General features: G+C 57.5%; 1 protein-coding gene across 6 annotated transcripts in view; it reads left to right on the top strand.

The window, feature by feature from the left end:
- SMAD4 (SMAD family member 4) overlaps positions 1 to 17,876 on the top strand; it is a 35,741-nt gene that overhangs the window by 13,210 nt on the left and 4,655 nt on the right. For 3 of the 6 annotated variants that reach the window (XM_086867566.1, XM_086867563.1, XM_086867564.1), the window contains exons 5-10: positions 2,076 to 2,291; positions 4,724 to 4,837; positions 4,960 to 5,070; positions 6,804 to 6,854; positions 12,288 to 12,471; positions 14,361 to 14,529. In XM_086867566.1, the coding sequence (XP_086723692.1) occupies positions 2,076 to 2,291; positions 4,724 to 4,837; positions 4,960 to 5,070; positions 6,804 to 6,854; positions 12,288 to 12,471; positions 14,361 to 14,529 (845 nt within the window). The remainder of the gene's footprint in view (positions 1 to 2,075; positions 2,292 to 4,723; positions 4,838 to 4,959; positions 5,071 to 6,803; positions 6,855 to 12,287; positions 12,472 to 14,360; positions 14,530 to 17,876) is intronic. The other 3 variants (XM_086867569.1, XM_086867567.1, XM_086867568.1) reach the window with 1 other exon arrangement.

Below are 17,876 nucleotides of genomic sequence, written 5' to 3'. Positions count from 1 at the left end.
TGGCTGTGCGCAGGGCTGACCGCGCCACTCACATTCCCCAGAACCCCCAACATCACCCAAATTCCCCAAAATTACCCAAAAGATTCCCCACGTTCCCCAAAATCCCCAACGTCCCCCAGATTCCCTAAAATTACCCAAAAGATTCCCCACATTCCCCAAAATCCCCAACATCCCCCCAAATTCCCCAAAATTACCCAAAAGATTCCCCGCGTTCCCCAAAATCCCCAACATCCCACAAATTCCCCAAAATTACCCAAAAGATTCCCCAAAATCCCCAACATCCCACAAATTCCCTAAAATTACCCAAAAGATTCCCCACATTCCCCAAAATCCCCAACATCCCACAGATTCCCCCCAAAATTACCCAAAAGATTCCCCACATTCCCCAGAATTCTCCTAAATTCCCCCCAAAAAATTCCCCACATTCCCCAGAATTCCCCCAAAATTCCCCAGAAAATAACCCAAAATCCCCAAAACCACCCAAAAGATTCCCCACGTTTCCCCAAACTCCCCAAAATTACCCAGAAGATTCCCCACATTCCCCAGAATTCCCAAAAACTCCCAAAAAAATTCCTCCAAGAATTCCCCACATTCCACAGAATTCCCCAAAATTCCCCAAAAATCCCCAAAATTCCTCCAAAAATTCTCCCAGAATTCCCCAAAATTCCCCAAAAAATTCCCCAGAATTCCCCAGAATTCCCAAAAATTCCCCCAAAAATTCCCCAGAATTCCCCAGAATTCACCAAAATTCGCCAAAAAATTCCCCACATTCCCCAGAATTCCCAAAAATTCCTCCAAAATTCCCAAAATTCCTCCAAAAATTCCCCAGAATTCCCCAAAATTCCCCCCAAAATTCCCCAGAATTCCCCAGAATTCCCAAAAATTCCCCAAAAAATTCCCCACATTCCCCAGAATTCCCAAAAATTCCTCCAAAATCCCCAAAATTCCTCCAAAAATTCTCCCAGAATTCCCCAAAATTCCCAAAAAAATTCCCCACATTCCCCAGAATTCCCAAAAATTCCTCCAAAAATTCCCCACGTTCCCCGGAATTCCACAAAATTCCCCCAAAAATTCCCCATGTTCCCCAGAATTCCCAAAAATTCCTCCAAAAATTCCCCACATTCCCCAAATTCCCCAAAATTCCTCCAAAAATTCCCCACATTCCCCAGAATTCCCCAAAATTCCTCCAAAAATTCCCCACATTCCCCAGAATTCCCAAAAATTCCTCCAAAATTCCCAAAATTCCTCCAAAAATTCCCCAGAATTCCCCAAAATTCCTCCAAAAAATTCCCCAGAATTCCCCAGAATTCCCCAAAATTCCTCCAAAAATTCCCCACATTCCCCAGAATTCCCAAAAATTCCTCTAAAATTCCCAAAATTCCTCCAAAAATTCCCCAGAATTCCCCAAAATTCCTCCAAAAATTCCCCAGAATTCCCCAGAATTCCCAAAAAAATTCCCCAGAATTCCCCAAAATTTGCCAAAAAATTCCCCACATTCCCCAGAATTCCCCAAAATTCCTCTAAAAATTCCCAAAAAAATTCCCCAGAATTCCCAAAAATTCCTCTAAAAATTGCCAAAAAAATTCCCCAGAATTCACAAAAATTCCCCCAAAAATTCCCCAGAATTCAACAAAATTCCCCATAAAATTCCCCAGAATTCCCCAGAATTCTCCAAAATTCGCCAAAAATTCGCCAAAATTCTCCAAAATCCGCCAAAAAATTCCCCACATTCCCTAGAATTCCCAAAAATTCCCCACATTCCCCAGAATTCCCCAAAATTCCCAAAAAAATTCCCCAGAATTCGCCAAAATTCCCCTCAAAATTCCCCAGAATTCCCCAGAATTCCCCAAAAAAATTCCCCAAAATTCCCCAAAATTCCCCGCAGGAAGCCAGGAATTCCCTCTGAGCTGTGGGGAGCCCTGCTGCCGTGGCTGTGGGCAGGGCGAGCAGCCCGGCTCCGCTCGGCGCACACCTGGGTGCCCCAGGCTGTGCCGCGGGGACGCCCCCGGGGCTCTCGGCCGGTCCGGACCCGGCCGGCAGCGTCCCCTCTGGTGTCCCCTCTGGTGTCCCCGCAGCTCCCTCCAGCATGCTGGTGAAGGACGAGTACGTGCACGACTACGAGGGGCAGCCGTCGCTGTCGTCGGCCGAGGGCCACTCGGTGCAGACCATCCAGCACCCGCCCAGCAACCGGGCATCCTCGGAGCCCTACAGCGCCCCGGCCATGCTGGCCCCCGCCGAGGCCAGCACCACCAGCACCACCAACTTCCCCAACATTCCCGTGGCCTCCACAAGTAAGGGGATGGGGCTGAGCGGCGCTGAGCGGGGCCGTGGCGCCGGGCTCCGGCCCTGGGCGCTCTCCGGGCTCCCGGCAGCAGCAGGTGTGTGCGGCGCTCCGGCGGCTCCCGGCGCTGCTGCGGGACAGGCTGGGCGTCAGGGTGTGGAGCTGGGCTCGGGCAGAGCCTCCTGCCTGTCCCGGGATAAGCGGCGCAGGAGCGGACGGGTGTTGTCGCCGTGTCGCTGGCGGTAAAGGAGCGCGCTGCGAGGGGCAGCACCCAGGCGTCCGCAGGCGGTTCTGTAGCTCTAACGGCAGCGTTTTCACGGCGGTTCTCACGGTTCACGGCTGATGTTTCCAGCCTTGGAGCAATGCCTCGGGGTCCTTGTTGCTTTTCTGCGTGTGCAGGAGTTTGTGTCCGCCCCTGGGTGCAGCGGGACAGCCAGGCGTCCTGCAGCCCATCCCCGCCCCTGCGCACACCAGGAACGTGTGAGCACGGCTGCTGTCACCACCAGATCCCTGTGGCTGTGGCGATCTGATGACCTCCCTGACAAGCCCCCTTCCTCTCAGCTGATGACTTTCCGGCTCGAAGTGCCGGCGTTTGTAGCATCACCTGTGCCCAGCAGAGATAAAAGGGGCGTGGGTTGTTAATTGTGCTGATTGTGCTGCCTCTGCACCGCCCTCGGTTTGTAGCGGTGACCTCTTCTCGGCGGTGCCGTCAGCGTCGGAGGCAAGTGGATGTGACAAAAAAAACCCCAACCATCTGGTTTTTATGTTTTACTGCAAGCTGTGGATGTGTTAAATTCTGCCAGCCACACCAGCTTGAGAGTGCGAGTGTGACTGTGGAAGTGTTGATAAGTTCAGCGTCAGTGGCTGAGCTGGGGCCTTTTGCAGGCGGATTCTGTTCACCTGAAACATCCGCAGTTTCAGTCTTGGATGATTCTTGGGATATTTATCTGGGAGGAAAGAAAGGAAAGGAAAAAAAAAAGGAAAGAAAAAAGAAGCAGGTTGTTTCTGAGGCCAGGGCTGTGTGCAGCTTTGTTTTTGAGACAGTGTTTATAAAAACAGAGCACTGCTCAGAGTGTTTTGGGGGAGCACGAGTGTGAGCAGGTGTCCTCGGGGGAGCAGCAGCTGAAACACCTTGGGAACAGGCTGGAGCTGCTGCTGCTGGTCTGTTTGGGGTCACACTGACCCTGTTCCCAGAGGTGATGGTGCTGTGTCCCCTTGTCCCCTCTCGCTGCTGCTGGCCGCTCTGGGGTCACACTGACCCCATTCCCAGTGGAGGTGATGGAAGTGTGTTCCCTTCTCCCCTGCTGCTGCTGCTGGCCTGTTTGGGGTCACACTGACCCTGTTCCCAGAGGTGATGCTGGTGCTGTGTCCCCTTGTCCCCTCCTGCTGCTGGCCGCTCTGGGGTCACACTGACCCCGTTCCCAGCTGAGGTGACAGTGCTGTGTCCTCTTCTCCCCTCCTGCTGCTGCTGGCCTGTTTGGGGTCACACTGACCCCGTTCCGAGCTGAGGTGCTGTGTCCCCTTCTCCCCTCCTGCTGCTGCTGACCTGTTTGGGGTCACACTGACCCCGTTCCCAGCAGAGGTGACGGTGCTGTGTCCCCTTGTCCCCTCTCACTGCTGCTGGCCTCTCTGGGTTCACACTGACCCCATTCCCAGAGGTGCTTGTGCTGTGTCCCCTTGTCCCCCCTCGTGGCTGCTGGCCGCTCTGGGGTCACACTGACCCCATTCCCAGTGGAGGTGATGGAGGTGTGTCCCACTCTCCCCTCCTGCTGCTGCTGGCCTCTTTGGGGTCACACTGACCCCATTCCCATCACAGGTGCTGGTGCTGTGTCCCCTTGTCCCCTCTCTCTGCCACTGACCTATTTGGGGTCACACTGACCCTGTTCCCAGAGGTGCTTGTGCTGTGTCCCCCTCTCCCCTCTCTCTGCCTCTGACCCCTCTGGGGTCACACTGACCCCGTTCCCAGCTGAGGTGCTGTGTCCCCCTCTCCCCTCTCTCTGCCGCTGACCCCTCTGGGGTCACACTGACCCTGTTCCCATCTGAGGTGACGGTGCTGTGTCCCCTTGTCCCCTCCTGCTGCTGCTGGCCTCTTTGGGCTCACACTGACCCCGTTCCCATCTGAGGTGACGGTGCTGTGTCCCCTTGTCCCCTCCCGCGCTGAGAAGCGAGGTGTGAGCGCAGCGAGGACGGGGCTGACGTTCCGAGTTCTCACAGCTCCTGGAGCTGTAGGGGTGTCCGAGTGACGCACAGCCAGCCGCTGCCCGGCGTTGCGCCCCGGGTTTCCTGGCGGGTGGAGAAGCAGGAGGTCCCGGCAGGGACGCCGCGGGAGCCGTGCGGCGCAGTGCCCTCGGCGCGGGGCGCGTTGCCCCGGCCAGCAGCGCCGAGCTGGTGCGGATCACCGTCCTGGAACGTTCATCCATAGGTAGTGTGTTCTTTCACCAGGTCAACCTCCCAGTATATTGACAGGTAGCCATAGTGATGGACTCTTACAGATTGCCTCAGGGCCGGGAGCTCAGCAGAATGGGTTCACAGCCCAGCCAGCCACTTACCACCACAGTGAGTATGGCCCTGCGCCTGCCCTCGGCCCGCTCAGCCCGCTTTCCCGGCGCCCAGGAGCAGCAGAGCAGCCGCAGGGAGCGCCGGGCCGCCTCGCCCAGCCGCACGCCTTGTCTTTGCAGACAGTACCACCAGCTGGACCGGGAGCCGCACGGCCGCCTACACCCCGACCATCCCGCACCACCAGAACGGACACCTGCAGCACCACCCGCCCATGCACCCCGGGCACTACTGTGAGCACCGCTGTCACTGTGTGTCACTGTGTGTCACTGTGTGTCACTGTGTCACTGTGTGTGTCACTGTGTGTCACTGTGTGTCACTGTGTGTCACTGTGTGTCACTGTGTCACTGTGTGTCACTGTGTGTCACTGTGTGTGTCACTGTGTGTCACTGTGTGTCACTGTGTCACTGTGTGTCACTGTGTGTCACTGTGTGTCACTGTGTGTCACTGTGTGTCACTGTGTCACTGTGTGTGTCGCTGTGTGTCTGTGTGTCACTGGCTGTGTCTCTGTGTGTGTCACTGTGTGTGTCACTGTGTGTGTCGCTGTGTGTCACTGCGTGTCACTGTGTCCCTGTGTCACTGTGTCACTGTATCTGTGTCACTGTGTGTCTGTGTTCTTGTGTCTGTGTGTCCCCGTGTCCCTGTGTCCCCATGTCCTCATGTCCCCATCTCCCCATCTCCCCGTGTCCCCGTGTCCCCATGTCCCCGTGTCCCCATGTCCCCGTGTCAGGGCCGCAGCCGCTCAGGGATCTCCCCACGTTCCCCCTGTGTCACCAAAGCACCCCAGAGAGCCTCAGTGTCCCCTGCTGGGCCTGCCCCGGCACAGAGGGACACGGGGACAGGGACACGGGGACAGAGGGACAGGGACAGGGACACGGACAGGGACACAGGGACAGGGGGACAGGGACACAGGGACACGGGGACAGGGGGACACAGGGACAGGGGGACAGATGGACACAGGGACACAGGGACAGATGGACAGGGACACAGGGACAGAGGGACAGGGACAGGGGGACAGGGGGACAGATGGACACAGGGACACGGGGAGTCAGTTCATGAGAGCGTTAGCTCACCGCTATCAGAGATATTTTTTATCTGTGAACTAGCACAACAAACGATTGTATCGGGGTACAGGAGGTGGGGTGGGGGAAAGCGGTGCTCAGGCTGCTGTTGTAGGGGTCCAGCAGCGCAGGAAATGCATTTCTGGGCTGCAGGGGGTTAAAAACACTCACACACAAATGAAAGATTTCTCAATGTTGTAGCGGAAAGCTGGGACACTTTATTTTGTAATGGTTTTTATTAGAATGCTCCCCGTGTTAGAACATTTATTTTCTGTGTTAGAAATAGATCAGATATTCTAATAGAGCGCAGCTGCCCGCAGCAGGTGTCGTTGTTGGGGGGCAGAATTTCCTGTAAATTGAGCTCAGAATGTGTTTCCAGCCTGTCTGTGCCAGTCAGTGCTGTTGTTAATGCCCACCCCCTGTTCCCCGGGGATCCCACTCCGCTCGCCCCGCTGTTGGCCAGCTCCGGCTGTAAATGATTTTCAGCACACCTCTGTCTCTCCAGAATTGGTGTTTGTGGTGCCACGCCACGCTCTCCTCTTCCCTCGCCCGTCAGAGCCGCCTGTTTTGACACCTCCCTGCCCTGACACCCTGCTGCAGAAGCGGCTGTTGCTCAGAACGCTTTGGGGTTCCTCCCTGCTGCCTCGGGGACCGCGTTCCTAGAGGGGACAGAACAGCCTGACCCCCAGACCGTGTGCAGCTCATTTTTATTCAGAAAAACACCTTCTTCTCCGGGGTTTTTTCCCTCCTGAGCGGTTGGTGGTCGTGACGCGGCGCACAGCGCTGGACAGCTTGTTCTGTGACTCACGAGGCTAACGAGGGGTGGTTTCCTGGGAGAGCAGTTTTAGGGGAGAAAACCTGTTTTTTTTGCTGCTGTGGAACAAACCTTGTGTTCTCTTTTCAAGGGCCAGTCCACAACGAGCTCGCATTCCAGCCTCCTATATCCAACCATCCCGGTGAGTAGAGCCTGAAGCGCGGCGGCGCTGTGGGGGATGTGTGCCGTGAGAGGAGAGTGGCCTCGCTGCCATAAACCTGGGTTCAGACGGGGATTGTCCCGGCCTTTGGGACACCTGGGTTTGGTTCAGGTGCCCCAGCCGGGCCCCAGAGCAGCGCTGTGCCGCCACCAGAGCCCCCCGGGACCCCCGGCACGGACAGAGCCCTCGGGCCCCCTCCTGTGCCTTCACTTCAACTTGAGAGCTTGTCCCTTCTCGCTGGGACAGCTCTCTGTGCCAGCTGCAAGGTGGTGGTGTGTGCTTAACAGGCGGTAGTGTGTGTTTAAAATGTGATATTTTGTGTTTAACAGGTGATATTTTGTGTTTAACAGGTGGTATTTAGTGTTTAAAAGGAGATATTTTGTGCCTAACAGGTGACATTGTGTGTTCAACAGGTGATATTTTGTGTTCAACAGGTGATATTTTGTGTTTAACAGGTGATATTTTGTGTTTAACAATGCTCCCTGCAGAGGAGCAGCGAGACGCTCAAAAAGCCAAAAGGTTAAACTTGCCAGCAGTAAAATGTTGGTAACTTGCTGGGCAGATTTACCTGTAGGTAAATTTCAGGTGGAATTGACACTTTCCCAGTGTTTGAGGTTGTTTGGCGTCTCTCAGGGTGTTGATTTCGGGGCTGTGGCTGCCCCAGCCCTGGCGGTGTCCCCGGCCAGGCCGGATGAGGTTTGGAGTCCCTGTCCCCGGCAGGGTCGGGGTGAGATGAGCCCTCAGCTCCCTCCTAGCCCAGCCCATTCCGGGATCCCATGGTTTGGGAGCTCCTGGGAAGGTTTTCCTCCTGGGAATGGCTCCCTGCGGCCGGCCTGGGTCCCCAGAGCGCACCGAGAGCGGGGCTGGGGCAGGCTGGGGCTGCCGGGTGTCCTCGGGGAGCAGCCCTCGGGGAACAGCCCTCAGCGCACAGCCCTCGGCACACAGCCCTCAGCGCACAGCCCTCAGCGCACAACCCTCAGCGCACAGCCCTCAGCGCACAGCCCTCCACACACAGCCCTCAGCGCACAGCCCTCAGCACACAGCCCTCAGCGCACAGCCCTCGGCGCACAGCCCTCAGCGCACAGCCCTCGGCGCACAGCCCTCAGCGCACAGCCCTCAGCACACAGCCCTCCACACACAGCCCTCAGCGCACAGCCCTCCACACACAGCCCTCAGCGCACAGCCCTCCACACACAGCCCTCAGCGCACAGCCCTCCACACACAGCCCTCAGCGCACAGCCCTCAGCACACAGCCAGCTCTGGTGGCACAGCGGTGGCTGGGACCCGCCGGTGCTCTCAGCCCGCTGCCAGCGCGCCTTGGGGCTCAGGGGATGCTCCAGGGAGAGCTGCTCCGCTGGCAGGGCGGGGATGGGGCTGCAGGAGATGCCTTTCCTTTGGGGCCCGCTCTCCGCAGGAGCTCCTCTGCCTTCAGAGCTCACCACTGTGCTCTGTCCCGTGCCCTGTCCCGTCCTCTGTCCCACGCTCTGTCCCGTGCCCTGTCCCACGCTCTGTCCCGTCCTCTGTCCCGTCCTCTGTCCCGTGCTCTGTCCCGTGCCCTGTCCCGTGCCCTGTCCCGTGCCCTGTCCCGTGCCCTGTCCCGTGCCCTGTCCCGTGCCCTGTCCCGTGCCCTGTCCCGTGCTCTGTCCCGTGCCCTGTCCCGTGCTCTGTCCCGTGCCCTGTCCCGTGCTCTGTCCCGTGCTCTGTCCCGTGCTCTGTCCCGTGCTCTGTCCCGTGCTCTGTCCTGTGCCCTGTCCTGTGCTCTGTCCCGTGCTCTGTCCCGTGCTCTGTCCCGTGCCCTGTCCCGTGCTCTGTCCTGTGCCCAGTCCTGTGCTTCGTCCCGTGCTCTGTCCCGTGCCCTGTCCTGTGCCCTGTCCCGTGCCCTGTCCCACGCTCTGTCCCGTGCCCTGTCCCGTGCTCTGTCCTGTGCCCTGTCCCATCCCCGGCGCTCTGCACGGACAGCATCGCTGGGAGATCTTGGCTCTGCCTCCCCCGTGCCTGCTCCCCAGCTCTCGGGGTGCAGACGTCAGGGGGATCCCTTCCAGGTGCAGGGTCCTTCCTGGAGAGGAGGAAAACCCTTCCCAGGTGCAGGGGATAACCCTTCCAGGTGAAGAATCCTTCCTGGAAAAGGGGATAGCCCTTCCAGGTACAGGATCCCTCCTGGAAAAGGGAATAGCCCTTCCAGGTGCAGGATCCCTCCTGGAAAAGGGTATAACCTTTCCCAGGGGCAGGGTCCTAGAAAAGGGGATAACCCTTCTGAGGTGCAGGATTCTTCCTGGAGAGGAGGAAAACCCTTCCCAGGTGGAGGATCCTTCCTGGAAAATGGGATAACCCTTCTGGGGCAGGAGGATCCTTCCTGGAGAGGAGGAAAACCCTTCTGAGGTGCAGGATGCTTCTTCTTGGAAGGGTTTCCTCCTCTCCAGGAGGGATCGGGCCCCTGTGAAGGGTCATCCCATTTTCCAGGAAGGATCCTCTTCCTCAGAAGGGTTTTCCTCCTCTCCAGGATGGATCCTGCCCCTGGAAGGGCTATCCCACTTTCCACAATCCTGCCCCTGGAAGGGCTATCCCATTTTCCACAATCCTGCCCCTGGAAGGGCTATCCCACTTTCCACAATCCTGCCCCTGTAAGGGCTATCCCATTCCAGGAAGGTTATCCCATTTTCCAGGAGGGCTATCCCCTTTTCCAGGAGGGATCCTGCCCCCGGAAGGGCTATCCCATTTCCCAGGAGGGCTATCCCATTTCCCAGGAGCGCTATCCCATTTCCAGAAGGGCTATCCCATTTCCCAGGAGGGCTATCCCATTTCCAGGAGCGCTATCCCATTTCCAGGAGGGCTATCCCATTTTCCAGGAGGGCTATCCCATTTCCCAGGAGCGCTATCCCATTTCCAGGAGGGATCCTGCCCCCGGAAGGGGTGTCCTTGAGGTCTGCGGGCTGTGTCAGAGGTGTTCTGAGCCAGCCCAGCCTCACACAGACGCACATGTGTCCCTCTGTGAGCTGTGGCTGTGGGAATGCAGGACAAAACCTGTCTGGAGGGACAAACTACACCCGTGCAAAAACCTGTAGCACTGCCGTGTGTGCCGGGGCAGCGAGGAGCGCCGGTGTGTTTCATGCAGTGTGCGGTGTTCTGGGGCTGGCAGTGTGTCAGGGTGTCAGTGTGAGTGTGTCAGTGTGTGTCAGTGTGACTGTGTCAGTGTGACTGTGTCAGTGTGACAGTGTCAGTGTGACTGTCAGTGTGACTGTGTCAGTGTGACTGTGTCAGTGTGACTGTGTCAGTGTGACTGTGTCAGTGTGACTGTCAGTGTGAGTGTGTCAGTGTGAGTGTGTCAGTGTGAGTGTGTCAGTGTGAGTGTGTCAGTGTGTGTCAGTGTGAGTGTGTCAGTGTGACTGTGTCAGTGTGACTGTGTCAGTGTGATTGTGTCAGTGTGTCAGTGTGACTGTGTCAGTGTGACTGTGTCAGTGTGACTGTCAGTGTGTGTCAGTGTGAGTGTGTCAGTGTGACTGTGTCAGTGTGACTGTGTCAGTGTGAGTGTGTCAGTGTGAGTGTGTCAGTGTGACTGTGTCAGTGTGAGTGTGTCAGTGTGACTGTGTCAGGGTGAGTGTGTCAGTGTGACTGTCGGTGTGTGTCAGTGTGAGTGTGTCAGTGTGACTGTGTCAGGGTGACTGTGTCAGTGTGACTGTCAGTGTGAGTGTGTCTGTGTGAGTGTGTCTGTGTGAGTGTGTCAGTGTGAGTGTGTCAGTGTGACTGTCAGTGTGAGTGTGTCAGTGTGACTGTGTCAGTGTGACTGTGTCAGTGTGAGTGTGTCAGTGTGAGTGTGTCAGTGTGAGTGTGTCAGTGTGAGTGTGTCAGTGTGTGTCAGTGTGAGTGTGTCAGTGTGACTGTGTCAGTGTGACTGTGTCAGTGTGATTGTGTCAGTGTGTCAGTGTGACTGTGTCAGTGTGACTGTGTCAGTGTGACTGTCAGTGTGTGTCAGTGTGAGTGTGTCAGTGTGACTGTGTCAGTGTGACTGTGTCAGTGTGAGTGTGTCAGTGTGACTGTGTCAGTGTGAGTGTGTCAGTGTGAGTGTGTCAGTGTGACTGTGTCAGTGTGAGTGTGTCAGTGTGACTGTGTCAGGGTGAGTGTGTCAGTGTGACTGTCGGTGTGTGTCAGTGTGAGTGTGTCAGTGTGAGTGTGTCAGTGTGACTGTGTCAGGGTGACTGTGTCAGTGTGACTGTCAGTGTGAGTGTGTCTGTGTGAGTGTGTCAGTGTGAGTGTGTCAGTGTGACTGTCAGTGTGAGTGTGTCAGTGTGACTGTCAGTGTGACTGTGTCAGTGTGAGTGTGTCAGTGTGACTGTCAGTGTGACTGTGTCAGTGTGACTGTCAGTGTGTGTCAGTGTGACTGTGTCAGTGTGACTGTGTCAGTGTGAGTGTGTCAGTGTGAGTGTGTCAGTGTGACTGTGTCAGTGTGACTGTGTCAGTGTGTGTCAGTGTGAGTGTGTCAGTGTGAGTGTGTCAGTGTGACTGTGTCAGTGTGATTGTGTCAGTGTGACTGTGTCAGTGTGACTGTGTCAGCGTGTGTCAGTGTGACTGTGTCAGTGTGAGTGTGTCAGTGTGACTGTGTCAGTGTGACTGTCAGTGTGACTGTGTCAGTGTGAGTGTGTCAGTGTGATTGTGTCAGTGTGAGTGTGTCAGTGTGAGTGTGTCAGTGTGAGTGTGTCAGTGTGAGTGTGTCAGTGTGACTGTCAGTGTGACTGTGTCAGTGTGACTGTGTCAGTGTGAGTGTGTCAGTGTGAGTGTGTCAGTGTGAGTGTGTCAGTGTGATTGTGTCAGCGTGTGTTTGTGCAGTGCTCTGGTGTTCCTGGGGCTGTCAGTGTGACTGTCAGTGTGACTGTGTCAGTGTGACTGTGTCAGTGTGACTGTGTCAGTGTGACTGTGTCAGGGTGTGTCAGGGTGTGTTTGTGCAGTGCTCTGGTGTTCCTGGGGCTGTCAGTGTGACTGTGTCAGTGTGACTGTGTCAGTGTGACTGTGCAGTGCTCTGGTGTTCCTGGGGCTGTCAGTGTGACTGTGTCAGTGTGACTGTGTCAGTGTGACTGTCAGTGTGAGTGTGTCAGTGTGACTGTGTCAGTGTGACTGTGTCAGTGTGACTGTGTCAGTGTGACTGTGTCAGTGTGACTGTCAGTGTGAGTGTGTCAGTGTGACTGTGTCAGTGTGACTGTGCAGTGCTCTGGTGTTCCTGGGGCTGTCAGTGTGACTGTGTCAGTGTGACTGTGTCAGTGTGACTGTCAGTGTGAGTGTGTCAGTGTGACTGTGTCAGTGTGACTGTGCAGTGCTCTGGTGTTCCTGGGGCTGTCAGTGTGACTGTCCGTGTGAACACCCACCACCAGCGGCGTGCTCCGGCCTGTCCCGGTGTCCCTGCTGTGCTGACGCGCTGTTGTTCAGCTCCAGAGTACTGGTGTTCCATCGCCTACTTTGAGATGGACGTGCAGGTCGGGGAGACGTTCAAGGTCCCCTCCAGCTGCCCCATTGTCACCGTGGACGGCTACGTGGACCCCTCGGGAGGGGACCGCTTCTGCCTGGGCCAGCTGTCCAACGTGCACCGGACAGAGGCCATCGAGAGAGCGAGGTACACCCGTCCCGCTGTCACCGGAACCCGCGCTGCTCGCTCCTCCCGGAGTGACAGCCGGGCTCGGCGGGGTGGGGGAGCACGGCTGTGGGGTCTGTGGGGTCTGTGGGGAGCACGGCTGTGGGGTCTGTGGGGGGAGCACGGCTGTGGGTCTGTGGGGAGCACGGCTGTGGGTCTGGGGGGAGCACGGCTGTGGGTCTGTGGGGAGCACGGCTGTGGGTCTGGGGGGAGCACGGCTGTGGGTCTGTGGGGAGCACGGCTGTGGGTCTGTGGGGTGGGGGAGCACGGCTGTGGGTCTGGGGGGAGCACGGCTGTGGGTCTGTGGGGAGCACGGCTGTGGGTCTGGGGGGAGCACGGCTGTGGGGTGGGGGAGCATGGCTGTGGGGTCTGTGGGGAGCACGGCTGTGGGTCTGTGGGGGGAGCACGGCTGTGGGTCTGGGGGGTGGGGGAGCACGGCTGTGGGTCTGGGGGGTGGGGGAGCACGGCTGTGGGTCTGTGGGGTCTGTGGGGAGCACGGCTGTGGGTCTGTGGGGCGAGCACGGCTGTGGGTCTGTGGGGAGCACGGCTGTGGGTCTGTGGGGAGCACGGCTGTGGGGTCTGTGGGGAGCACGGCTGTGGGTCTGTGGGGTGGGGGAGCACGGCTGTGGGTCTGTGGGGAGCACGGCTGTGGGGTGGGGGGAGCACGGCTGTGGGGTGGGGGAGCACGGCTGTGGGTCTGTGGGGTGGGGGAGCACGGCTGTGGGGTGGGGGAGCACGGCTGTGGGTCTGTGGGGTGGGGGAGCACGGCTGTGGGTCTGTGGGGAGCACGGCTGTGGGTCTGTGGGGAGCACGGCTGTGGGGTCTGTGGGGAGCACGGCTGTGGGTCTGTGGGGAGCACGGCTGTGGGGTCTGTGGGGTGGGGGAGCACGGCTGTGGGGTGGGGGAGCACGGCTGTGGGTCTGTGGGGTGGGGGAGCACGGCCGTGGGTCTGTGGGGAGCACGGCTGTGGGTCTGTGGGGAGCACGGCTGTGGGTCTGTGGGGTGGGGGAGCACGGCTGTGGGCTCTGTCAGGAGTGACAGCCGGGCTCTGGTGTCCCCAGAGTCACCCCGGTGTCCCCACAGACACTCTGATGTCCCCAAACACCCCAATGTCCCCAGAGTCACCCTGGTATCCCCAGACACCCCGGTGTCCCCATAGTCACCCCAATGTCCCCAGAGTCACCCCGGTGTCCCCAGAGTCACCTGGTGTCCCCATAGTCACCCCAATGTCCCCAGAGTCACCCCGGTGTCCCCAGACACTGATGTCCCCATACACCCCGCTGTCCCCAGACACCCCGCTGTCCCCAGAGTGACCTGGGTGTCCCCAGAGTCACCTGGTGTCCCCAGACACTGATGTCCCCAGACACCCTGCTGTCTCCACACACCTCGCTGTCCCCAGACACTGATGTCCCCAGACACCCCAATGTCCCCAGAGTCACCCTGGTGTCCCCAGAGTCACCTGGTGTCCCCATAGTCACCCCAATGTCCCCAGAGTGACCTGGGTGTCCCCAGAGTCACCTGGTGTCCCCAGACACTGATGTCCCCAGACACCGCGCTGTCCCCACACACCTCGCTGTCCCCAGACACTGATGTCCCCAGACACCCCAATGTCCCCAGAGTCACCCTGGTGTCCCCAGACACTGATGTCCCCAGACACCCCGCTGTCCCCACACACCCTGGTGTCCCCAGACACTGATGTCCCCAGACACCCCGCTGTCCCCAGAGTCACCTGGGTGTCCCCAGAGTCACCCTGGTGTCCCCAGACGCTGATGTCCCCAGACACTGATGTCCCCCGAGCCACCCCGCTGTCCCCGCTGTCAGGCGGTGTCCCCAGCCGTGTCCCCCGGCGCTGACAGCCCCGTTCCCCGCAGGCTGCACATCGGCAAGGGCGTGCAGCTGGAGTGCAAGGGCGAGGGCGACGTCTGGGTGCGCTGCCTGAGCGACCACGCCGTCTTCGTCCAGAGCTACTACCTGGACAGGGAGGCTGGCCGCGCCCCGGGCGACGCCGTGCACAAGATCTACCCCAGCGCCTACATCAAGGTGGGACACGCGGCGGGGACAGGGGAGGACATGGGGGGACACACAGGGGGACATGGGGGGACACATGGGGGGACAGGGCGGGACACATGGGGACACAGGGGACATATGGGGGACACATGGGGGGACATGGGGGACACAGGGGACACACAGGGGGACACACGGGGACACATGGGGACACACAGGGGACACACGTGGGACACACAGGGGACATGGGGGACACATGGGGGGACACGGGGGGGACACAGGGGACACACAGGGGGACACACATGGGGGACACACATGGGGGACACACACACACACACGGGGGGGGACAGCGTTAACGCACCCCCTTCTCCCGGCTCGCAGAGGCCCCAGCCCTCGTAACGCGCTCCCCGGGCGCTCCCAGAGCCCGCCCCACACCGGGCTGCCACGGGGGCCACCCTCTGCCGGACCCCAGCTCTCCGTGGCTTCAGCCCCAGGACTTAGGGGGTGTTTCAGCCCCAGGATTTAGGGGGTGTTTCAGCCCCAGGATTTAGGGGGTGTTTCAGCCCCAGGATTTAGGGGGTGTTTCAGCCCCAGGATTTAGGGGGTGTTTTTATCCCCAGGACTTAGGGGGTGTTTCAGCCCCAGGATTTAGGGGGTGTTTCAGCCCCAGGATTTAGGGGGTGTTTCAGCCCCAGGATTTAGGGGGTGTTTCAGCCCCAGGATTTCGGGGGTGTTTCAGCCCCAGGATTTAGGGGGTGTTTCAGCCCCAGGATTTAGGGGGTGTTTTCAGCCCCAGGATTTAGGGGGTGTTTCAGCCCCAGGACTTAGGGGGTGTTCTTAGCCCCAGGATTTAGGGGGTGTTTTCAGCCCCAGGATTTAGGGGGTGTTTCAGCCCCAGGACTTAGGGGGTGTTTCTAGCCCCAGGATTTAGGGGGTGTTTCAGCCCCAGGATTTAGGGGGTGTTTTCAGCCCCAGGATTTAGGGGGTGTTTCAGCTTGCCCCAGGATTTAGGGGGTGTTTCAGCTTGCGTTGGCTGTTTGTTTCCAGCAAGGAGAGCGGAGTTGTGGAGGCAGCAGCAGTTCAGGGTGTGTGATGTTGAAGGGTTGTGAGCATGAAGCGATGGGGAGGCTGCATGGGAACAAATGGTTTTGGGGAGATTCCTACTGGGATCTGCCTCTGACAGACTGTGAACTTGTGTGGGACAAGGCTCACTGACAGAAACACCAATCCTGCCTTAAACTGCACCAAATTCCCAGGGGTTTGTGTTCTTAACGGTGAGGGTGAGAGAAACCCCAGGAGCTCGGTGCATGAGCTCTGCAGGGCCAGAGCAGAGCTCTGTACATGTGTTAAATAGCGTTGGCTGCTCACCGAGGTGCCAAACACAGCCTGCATTTGGCATTAATTCATTTGTACCAAATGGAACCTGAATTTGGCATTAATTATTTGGCATCCATTCATTGACACCAAACACAGCCTGCGTTTGGTATTCATTCACTGACACCAAATGGAGCCTGAATTTGGCATTCATTCATTGATACCAAACGGAACCTGCATTTGGCATTAATTCATTGACACCAAATGGAACCTGAATTTGACATTAATTATTTGGCATTCATTCATTGATGCCAAACACAACCTGCATTTGGCATTCATTCATTGATACCAAATGGAACCTGAATTTGGCATTAATTATTTGGCATTAATTATTTGGCATTCATTCATTGATGCCAAACAAAACCCGCATTTGGCATTAATTCATTTATACCAAATGGAACCCACATTTGGCACTCAGAATTTGGCATTCATTCATTGACACCAAACACAGCCACATTTGGCACTCAGAATTCGTCACTAATTCATTTATACCAAACACAGCCACATTTGGCACTCAGAATTTGTCATTCATTCATTGACACCAAACACAGCCACATTTGGCACTCAGAATTTGTCATTAATTCATTTATACCAAACAGAGCCACATTTGGCACTCAGAATTTGTCATTCATTCATTGACACCAAACACAGCCACATTTGGCACTCAGAATTTGTCATTAATTCATTTATACCAAACACGGCCACATTTGGCACTCAGAATTTGTCATTAATTCATTTATACCAAACACAGCCACATTTGGCACTCAGAATTTGTCATTAATTCATTTATACCAAACACGGCCACATTTGCAACTCAGAATTTGTCATTAATTCATTTATACCAAACACGGCCACATTTGGCACTCAGAATTTGTCATTAATTCATTTATACCAAACACAGCCCACATTTGGCACTCAGAATTTGTCATTAATTCATTTATACCAAACACGGCCACATTTGGCACTCAGAATTTGTCACTAATTCATTCAAACGGATGCTGCAGCCCCGGGCCTGTCACTCCCTGCATTCCTTTCGGACAGGCTGTCACCCTAGAGTGACACAGAGCGGTCCTCGCGGGGTGTTTTAGTTTGTACCTGCGTTTTCCTGGGTTTCTGAGAGAGCAGCAGGGATTTAATCTGCCCGTGTGCCCCTTCAGACACGGGGTTCTGCTTTGGGCAGGCTCTGCTGCTGCCGCAGCCGGTGACATCGTCAGAAGGATTGGGGTTGGCTTAGGGATTAGTGCGCTAGAAACCGAGACAGGGAGGTTTGCAGTTCCCGGGGTGGCTGTGGGGATGTGGGGATGGAGCTGTGGGGCTGGAGCTGTGGGGCTGTGGGGCTGTAGCTGTAGGGCCATGGGGCTGTGGGGCAGTGGGGCTGTGGGGCTGGGGCTGTGGGGCCATGGGGATGTGGGGTCGGGGCTGTGGGGCTGTGGCTGTGGGGCAGTGGGGCTGTGGGGCAGTGTGGCCATGGCTATGGGGCAGTGGGGCCGTGGGGCTGTGGGGCTGTGGCTATGGGGCAGTGTAGCCATGGCTCTGGGGCAGTGGGGCATTGTGGCTCTAGGGCTCTGTGGCTATGGGGCCGTGTGGCTCTGGGGCTCTGTGGCTCTGGGGCTCTGTGGCCATGGGGCAGTGTGGCCATGGGGCCGTGTGGCTATGGGGCCGTGTGGCTCTGGGGCTCTGTGGCTCTGGGGCTCTGTGGCCATGGGGCAGTGTGGCCATGGGGCAGTGTGGCTATGGGGTAGTGTGGCTATGGGGCAGTGTGGCTATGGGGTAGTGTGGCTATGGGGCAGTGTGGCTATGGGGCAGTGTGGCTATGGGGCAGTGTGGCTCTAGGGCTCTGTGGCCAAGGGGCAGTGTGGCTATGGGGCAGTGTGGCTCTGGGGCTCTGTGGCCATGGGGCAGTGTGGCTATGGGGTAGTGTGGCTCTGGGGCTCTGGGGCTATGGGGCAGTGTGGCTATGGGGCAGTGGGGCTATGGGGCAGTGTGGCCATGGCTATGGGGCAGTGTGG

Source organism: Cyanistes caeruleus, chromosome Z, assembly GCF_971803275.1.
Source record: "Cyanistes caeruleus chromosome Z, bCyaCae1.hap1.1, whole genome shotgun sequence".
In the NCBI taxonomy this organism is placed as follows: Eukaryota; Metazoa; Chordata; class Aves; order Passeriformes; family Paridae; genus Cyanistes; species Cyanistes caeruleus.
Note: the sequence above shows the minus strand (reverse complement) of the source record. Positions and strands in the feature narration are given on the sequence as shown.